The sequence below is a fragment of the Neoarius graeffei genome, chromosome 26 (genome assembly GCF_027579695.1).
Source record: "Neoarius graeffei isolate fNeoGra1 chromosome 26, fNeoGra1.pri, whole genome shotgun sequence".
Classification (NCBI taxonomy): Eukaryota; Metazoa; Chordata; class Actinopteri; order Siluriformes; family Ariidae; genus Neoarius; species Neoarius graeffei.
Genome location: NC_083594.1, coordinates 40372192 through 40380636, shown reverse-complemented (window position 1 = coordinate 40380636; position 8445 = coordinate 40372192). Strand labels below are relative to the sequence as shown.

At 43.6% G+C, this 8445-nt stretch overlaps 1 protein-coding gene across 4 annotated transcripts in view; it reads left to right on the top strand.

Moving 5' to 3' along the window:
- Positions 1–2290: 2290 nt before the first annotated feature.
- Positions 2291–8445, top strand: part of si:ch211-86h15.1 (uncharacterized protein LOC558435 homolog) — a 103501-nt gene continuing 97346 nt past the window's right edge. For all 4 annotated transcript variants that reach the window (XM_060909785.1, XM_060909784.1, XM_060909787.1 and 1 more), the window contains exon 1: positions 2291–2556. In XM_060909785.1, the coding sequence (XP_060765768.1) occupies positions 2376–2556 (181 nt within the window). In that variant the 5' untranslated portion in view covers positions 2291–2375. The remainder of the gene's footprint in view (positions 2557–8445) is intronic.

Below are 8445 nucleotides of genomic sequence, written 5' to 3'. Positions count from 1 at the left end.
TATTATTATAGTATTAAGACAGGGCGGCACGGTGGTGTAGTGGTTAGCGCTGTCGCCTCACAGCAAGAAGGTCCTGGGTTCGAGCCCCGGGGCCGGCGAGGGCCTTTCTGTGTGGAGTTTGCATGTTCTCCCCGTGTCCGCGTGGGTTTCCTCCGGGTGCTCCGGTTTCCCCCACAGTCCAAAGACATGCAGGTTAGGTTAACTGGTGGCTCTAAATTGACCGTAGGTGTGAATGTGAGTGTGAATGGTTGTCTGTGTCTATGTGTTAGCCCTGTGATGACCTGGCGACTTGTCCAGGGTGTACCCCGCCTTTCGCCCGTAGTCAGCTGGGATAGGCTCCAGCTTGCCTGCGACCCTATAGAAGGATAAAGCGGCTAGAGATGAGATGAGTATTAAGACATTTAACTTTAAATCACACTTGGATGACCCATGTGTAGGAATATAAAAAGTATTTTTGTTCATAAAGTAGGAAAGAAAAAATTAAATTAATGATTTGTGGTAATTAAAAACAAGATATTTAAATAACACTTGGAATATCATCTCATCTCATTATCTCTAGCCGCTTTATCCTTCTACAGGGTCGCAGGCAAGCTGGAGCCTATCCCAGCTGACTACGGGTGAAAGGCGGGGTACACCCTGGACAAGTCGCCAGGTCATCGCAGGGCTGACACATAGACACAGACAACCATTCACACTCACATTCACACCTACGGTCAATTTAGAGTCACCAGTTAACTAACCTGCATGTCTTTGGACTGTGGGGGAAACCGGAGCACCCGGAGGAAACCCACGCGGACACGGGGAGAACATGCAAACTCCGCACAGAAAGGCCCTCGCCGGCCACGGGGCTCGAACCCGGACCTTCTTGCTGTGAGGCGACAGTGCTAACCACTACACCACTGTGCCGCCCCTCCTTTCTTGCGTTTTGAATAAAAACCCTTTTTGTATCACTACCCTTCGAATGCACAATATGAGTCAAAAACGACCTGCATTCATTTTCCAGCTTATTTCATGTATGGCTGAGTGTTTCTATGATATACTTTTGAAATAAATTAATTTTGTCATTTACTTTTCCAAATATGCAGTAAATATCTTGTTTTTGTTTAGCACAAATCATCATTTTTATTTTTCCTTTCTTAAGTTATGAACAAGCACAGCTTTTGTAATTCTACATCAAGTTTACACACATGGGTCAGAACCGACCCGCATGCATTTACTACAGCGTTTGGTGGGAACTGTGAATCGTGCTTGTGTCAGACATTTCACAGCTCAGCACAGCGCCCTTTACCCATCTAATACATGTAAGTAATGTTTTTCAATTGTTCTAACATTGCCTTAGAAAAAAATTGATTATGTTTAGGTTACCTTGAGAGTGAGTAGATTACTTGTCAGAAAGTTACAAGTATAGCTACCTAGCTGTTGACATATTCTACTTTAGTTAGCTAATTTTATTGTAGTTGGCTTAGCTAACTACATAGTTAATAAATAAATAACTGGCTCCATTCACTGCTAAAGTAATTACTTGAAACAAATTATTATAATAGTATTAAGACATTTAATTTTAAATCAGGCGGCACGGTGGTGTAGTGGTTAGCGCTGTCGCCTCACAGCAAGAAGGTCCGGGTTTGAGCCCCGTGGCCGGCGAGGGCCTTTCTGTGCGGAGTTTGCATGTTCTCCCCGTGTCCGCGTGGGTTTCCTCCGGGTGCTCCGGTTTCCCCCACAGTCCAAAGACATGCAGGTTAGGTTAACTGGTGACTCTAAATTGACCGTAGGTGTGAATGAGAGTGTGAATGGTTGTCTGTGTCTATGTGTCAGCCCTGTGATGACCTGGCGACTTGTCCAGGGTGTACCCCGCCTTTCACCCATAGTCAGCTGGGATAGGCTCCAGCTTGCCTGCGACCCTGTAGAACAGGATAAAGCGGCTACAGATAATGAGATGAGATGAATCTTAAATCACACTTGGATGACCCATGTGTAGTAATATAAAAAGTATTTTTGTTCATAAAGTAGGAAAGAAAAAATTAAATTAATGATTTGTTGTAAATAAAAACAAGATATTTAAAGAATACTTGGAATATTCAATCATAAAATAAATTGATTTCAAAAGATAGAGCAAAGAAAAACTCAGTCAGCATGAAATAACCTGGAAAATGAATGCGGGTCATTTTCGACCCATGTTGTGCATTATGTTTTGCATCTAAGGGTTAATTGGCCATTGCTCCAGATCACCTGAGGGCGCTGTAGAGTGCATTCCCCCCCACCAACCGAAGCACGGTAATCTGAAAGGAGAAGAAGAACGGTAGTAAATCCGGTCTATTGTTGTCATTGAGTTTGTTGGTTGTTTCAGCATTTCTGCAAGTCTCTTTAACGGCACCATGACAAACTTGCAATCCTTAAGCATTTTCCTGACGGAACGCTTAATGCTGGCAGCTCAGGAAATTTTCAAGGCAGTGGAAGTTACCGTTACTGAATACCACGACGAAATTTCCCGCTCCAGACAAGAAAACGAGCTGCTGAAAAGCAGACTGCTGGAGGCAGGGATCCAGGTTTATCCAGGTGAGTTGACTGCAATACTTTAACCCATATTGAGCAGCGTATGCTTCTGGCTCACTCCAAAATGGCGCCACAGTCACTATATAAGTGCACTACGCAGGGTATAGAAGAACGGCCTCTACACAGGATGCAGGGTGGGAGCGAATAGGGAGGGAATTGGGATCCAGCCAAAGACTGTTAGCTGGAGAGATAATAAGGGAGCAGCCTATGGTGTAAACACAAGATAGGCATCAAAGATTTAAGAAGTTTATTTATTCGCTTATTTTTTTTTTACTCATTCATTCATTCATTCATTCATTCATTCTCATATATATATATATATATATATATATATATATATATATATATATATATATATGTGTGTGTGTGTGTGTGTGTGTATGTATGTATGTGTGTGGATTAGATTAGATTAGATTAGATTAGATTAGATGGAACTTTATTGATCTCTTTGGGAGGGTTCCCTCAGGGAAATTAAGATTCCAGCAGCATCATTACAGATAAACAGAGAAAAGAAATAGACCCTGCAGAACAGGATAAAGCGGCTAGAGATAATGAGATGAGATTAAAAAAATATATATGAGTGATTCCACGCTTATGGGGACATGAACTTATTCACCTAAAACCATTTCTTTTTTTACCATCAGGTCACAAAACATGTAATCTTTAATGAATGATATGTTAAAAGATAACTTTAATTTTCTGAGATGTAATAAAAACATATTTATATGCCAAAGTCAAGCCTATGAGTTCCAAAATGATGTCTGTTACATTACTTCTGTTACGATTGTCCATCTCGCGTCTGTTACAAATTAATTACAATCTAGCTCTATACCATGTTAATCTTATTGAAAGAATGTGTATGTTTATTCTACTACACATGTTTATTAATTATATTTGCTAAAACATCACCTTCCTATGTTTCAAAAAGTAATTCTACATTGTTAAAATTGAGAATATATATGTCCACAACACTTCTGTTACGTTCTGACTTTGGCATATAAATATGTTTTTATTAGATCTCAGAAAATTAAAGTTATCTTTTAACACATCATTCATTAAAGATTACATGTTTTGTGACCTGATGGTAAAAAAAGAAATGGTTTTAGGTGAATTTTTAAAAATAAGTTCATGTCCCCATTTCAGTACCCATAAGCGTGGAATCACTCATATAAATATATATCTCATCTCATTATCTGTAGCCGCTTTATCCTGTTCTACAGGGTCGCAGGCAAGCCGGAGCCTATCCCAGCTGACTACGGGCGAAAGGCGGGGTACACCCTGGACAAGTCGCCAGGTCATCACAGGGCTGACACATAGACACAGACAACCATTCACACTCACATTCACACCTACGGTCAATTTAGAGTCACCATTTAACCTAACCTGCATGTCTTTGGACTGTGGGGGAAACCGGAGCACCCGGAGGAAACCCACGTGGACACGGGGAGAACATGCAAACTCCACACAGAAAGGCCCTCGCCGGCCACGGGGCTGGAACCCGGACCTTCTTGCTGTGAGGCAACAGCGCTAACCACTACACCACCGTGCCGCCCAGTACATTTAACATATTCGTTTCAATTCAATACCTTCAGCCCAAATGGACCGCGTCGCGCCACCCCCGCACCAGCAGACGAAGGACTCATTTATTCATTCGCTTCCATTTTGAAGAACAGAAAAATCCTGACACCTTTATTTCCAAACAAAATACAAGTTTGGTTTTATTTACACAGACATCAGCAGCCGAACCCAATCAATTCCACTGATCAGATCAAATTCTGCAGCAAAACCCAGTGCGAACTGCAAACAATCTTTCTAAACACTTTATACAGGTCACACACAGTATATGCCCTTTTGTGCTGCAAAACAGCTCTGACCCATCGACATGGACTCCACAAGACCTCTAAAGGTACACTGTGATATTTGGCACGAAGATGTTAGCTGCAAATCCTTTAAATCCTGAAAGTTACGGGGTGGGGCCTCCCTGGATCAGACTTGTTTACCCAGCACATTCCACAGATTGAGATCTGGGGAATTTGGAGGCCATGTCAACACCTTGAACTCGTTGTCATGCTCCTCAAACCTTTCCTGAACACATTTTTATAAGGCACATTCTCTGCTCTGCAGCAATGTTTAGGTAGGTGGTACATGTCAAAGTAACATCTACATGAATGCCAGGGCCCAAGGTTTCCCAGCAGAACGTTGCCCTCTGCAGGTTTACGTTCTTCCCATCTCTTCCCCAAGCCAGCAACACATATGCACTTGGCTGTCCATATGAAGTAAAAGAAAATGTGATTCATCAGACCACCTTCTTCCATTGCTCCATCGTCTGGTTCTGATGCTCATGTGCCCATTGTAAGAGCTTTTGGCAGTGGACAGGATCAGCACGGGCATTCAGACAGCTACACAGCAGCAAGCTGTGACGCACGGTGTGTTCTGGCACCTTTTTATCATAACGTTTTCAGCAGTTTGTGCTCTAGCAGCTCTTTTGTGGGATCAGCCCAGACAGGCTATCCTTTGCTTTCTGCATGCATCAATGAGTCTTGGGTGCCCAGGCAGGGGCGTAGCTAGGATTTTTCAAGGGCGGGTCACGCACTGACTGGCAGCCTGAGTACATTATGTAACAAAAAAATAATTACCATTGCTAGTTTTAGGCTACGTTTACATTAGACCGTATCTGTCTCGTTTTCTTTGCGGATGCACTGTCCGTTTACATTAAACCACCTGGAAAAGCCGGGAAACGGGAATCCGCCAGCGTCCACGTATTCAATCTAGATCGTATCTGGTCCGGTGCTGTGTAAACATTGAGATGCGCGAATATGCTGTGCTGAGCTCTAGCTGGCATCCTCATTGGACAACGTCACTGTGACATCCACCTTCCTGATTCGCTGGCGTTGGTCATGTGACGCGACTGCTGAAAAATGGCGCGGACTTCCGCCTTGTATCACCTTTCATTAAAGAGTATAAAAGTATGAAAATACTGCAAATACTGATGCAAATACTGCCCATTGTGTAGTTATGATGGTCTTTAGGCTTGCCATCCTTCCACTTGCAAGTGGTAAGTGATATGCGCTGGGATCACACACACAGCGGCTCAGTCCCGAATCACTGCTTGTGTGCTTCACTCGCGCGCTCTGTGAGCTGCGCAGGGCCGGAGTGCGCACCCTCCAGAGGGCACTCGCTGTTCAGGGCGGAGTGATTTGGAGCGCAGGATGCCTGCGGAGCCGAGCGTATCCGTGTATTGGTGTTGCTGTGTGCACGGCTAACGGGTTTTAGTGTAAACGCGAATCGTTTTAAGAACGTTAATCTGATGATCCGCTGATTCGACGTAATGTAAACGTAGCCTTAGGTAGCTTAGAAACTGGCTCTTCCATTATTGCTGTTAGTGTGCCTTACTGAGCCTTGTTCCCTGTCCTTGTTGATCTCCTCCTGGTTTTTCGACTCCTGTTTCTCATCCATTGATCTTGTGTAGTTTTGCCTCTGATATTCTCTCCGCTCCTCAATTGACCTCCTGCCTGTTTCCTTGATTATGACTTTGCCTGCTGTTTCGGACTGTTTGCCTGTTGTGTGCGTTTCATGCACTTTATGCTCCTATCACACTGTGTATTATTTAACATGTCTGCACTTACATCCGCCTCTCCCGCACACACTCTGACAAACTGGGTTTTCGTGCCCAAATCACAGGAAGTCAAGATTATAGAAACCCTAATGAAGCTGAGGTGACAATCTAGTTTAAAAAAATGTTAGAAAAATTACAGTTGGCGCTTTTCTAATATTCTTATGCGGCTATTGAAAAAATGTATGGTCCGACAAGGGGGGTCACGGGCACCAAGCTACGCCCTTGCCAGGACTCTCATTAATTCACTGACTGTCCTTCTTTGGAGCACTTTTTGGTCGGTACTAACCACTGCGTACCGGGAAGACCTCACACGGCTTTTGGAAATGCTCTGACCCAATTATCTAGCTATCGCAATTTGGCCCTTGTCAAAGTCGCTCGCATCCTTATGCTTGTCTGTTTTTCCTGATTCCACCACATCAACTGTTCCCTTGCTGCCTAATATATTCCCACTCATTGACAGGTGCCATTGTAACGAGATGATCAGTGTTCACTTTATCTGCCAGTGGTTTTAATGTTATGGCTGATGTGTACATATAGAGGATGTGCAGTCACGTGACCCGTCTGTGTATACTCCGCCATATTGGACGGCTTCAGGATTGTTTACCTTGCGCGAGCGTAATGGATCCAGGGAGTAATCCCCAAGAAAATTCGGAAAATACCCCATCTACATCGCGCGATTACTTGTCTAAGTTTGTTCAGCATCTTGAAGGTGACGTGAGGCAGCGTTACGTGGAAAAGTGTTCCAGGTTGGGGATTGCAGATCCGTACAACTTGCCGCAATCCTTGTTCAGGGAAATTCGGAGCTGCGGTGCCGGCGATTTGCCCGATCTGGCCTACCACGACATTTACAATTTTCTTGTTAATCGTGAATCGTGTTACACTGGCAAAGCCCTCAAAGCTTACAAGAGCCTGGAAGCTTATAAATGTTTTGTTGCGGGATGGGTATCCCAACTATACCTCTGGAAGGTTCCGAAGAAGAATGTCTACTTGATAACCTCACGGGTAAGTGGCATTAAGACGTTTATCATAAAGAGACTATGCAGGACGTTTTATCGTAAGAATGTTCGAAATCTAAACTCAGTTCCAGATATGAGAAGAAAACAGTAAATCAGAAAGCTGCGCACATTTGCGCAGCTTCCGCGAAAACGTGCGCAGCTTTCTGATTTACTGTTTTCTTCTCATACTTCCTATGCTTCATGGACTGTAACGGCATTTGCTTATTTAGTAATTTTAATACAGAATTTACTCTGATGAAATTATTCAGACACTCCAAGGCCCCCCCTAAAAAAAAAATCGGATCTGCACGATTCAGCTGTGAAAAAGGCGGCATCCGCCAAAAGGCGCACCGTTTGCATCCCTGTTTAAACTCATAGGTTAACCGACTTTAACCGGCTAATGAGGCTCGGTGGTCGGTCAAGATTTTTTTTTTTAGTTTTTGACATCCCTACTATGGATTGGCCTTTCAAAGGCATATATGAGCCAAAAAGATAAAACATTGTCAGAGACTAGGCCAGGGTAGTAGGGCTAGGCATAGCCATTTTAAACGTTCTGTCTAGTTTCTAAGTATGCAGTTATCAATCAAATCAACTTTAACAGATGTACTAGGAGTATTGAATTAGAAGATTACACCTACCTGATATGAAGTGTTCACTACAAATTCGGCTGGGAGAACTGGGGTACCAGTTTTCTCTTCGCACAGCGGACACCCATTTTGCGCGTCTCTCCGCGTCTGCAGGGAATCTATAAAATGACAGGCCCTCCTTTTGGCCCTGTCTATTGGTACAACCAAATGCTGAACAAGATATAACCATTCTCGAAAGATCTGCTCCCACACACTTGATAATTAGAACGGGTTTGTCTAAGTTCTATGCGCGGCCATGCCGTCCAAGATGGCAGATAAACAAATATCACGTGACCTCGTGACGTCACGTGCACACTCTCTATATGGATGTGTGATATACACACATACAGCTGACTAGACATAGGCGAACAAGCTAAAATGAAAGTGGAGTCAAAATAAAGGACTTGTTAATTTTTTCCTCTGTCTGTCTCCTTTCTTTAGTTCCTTATTTCTTTCTCACAATCAGAGGTATGATTTCACTTAAAGGAATACGCCACCCCCAAGTGAAATTGAGTCCCTAGAGTTGGATGAGTGAGCCAAAGCGTTTTGTAGCCGACCCAGCCATTGTCCTGATCTGGAAACGTCCCGGTTAGCTTAGCTTAGCGTAGTCGCTGTAATCCGGCGTGTCCAGATAGCATTGTCGTCGCAAAAGTGA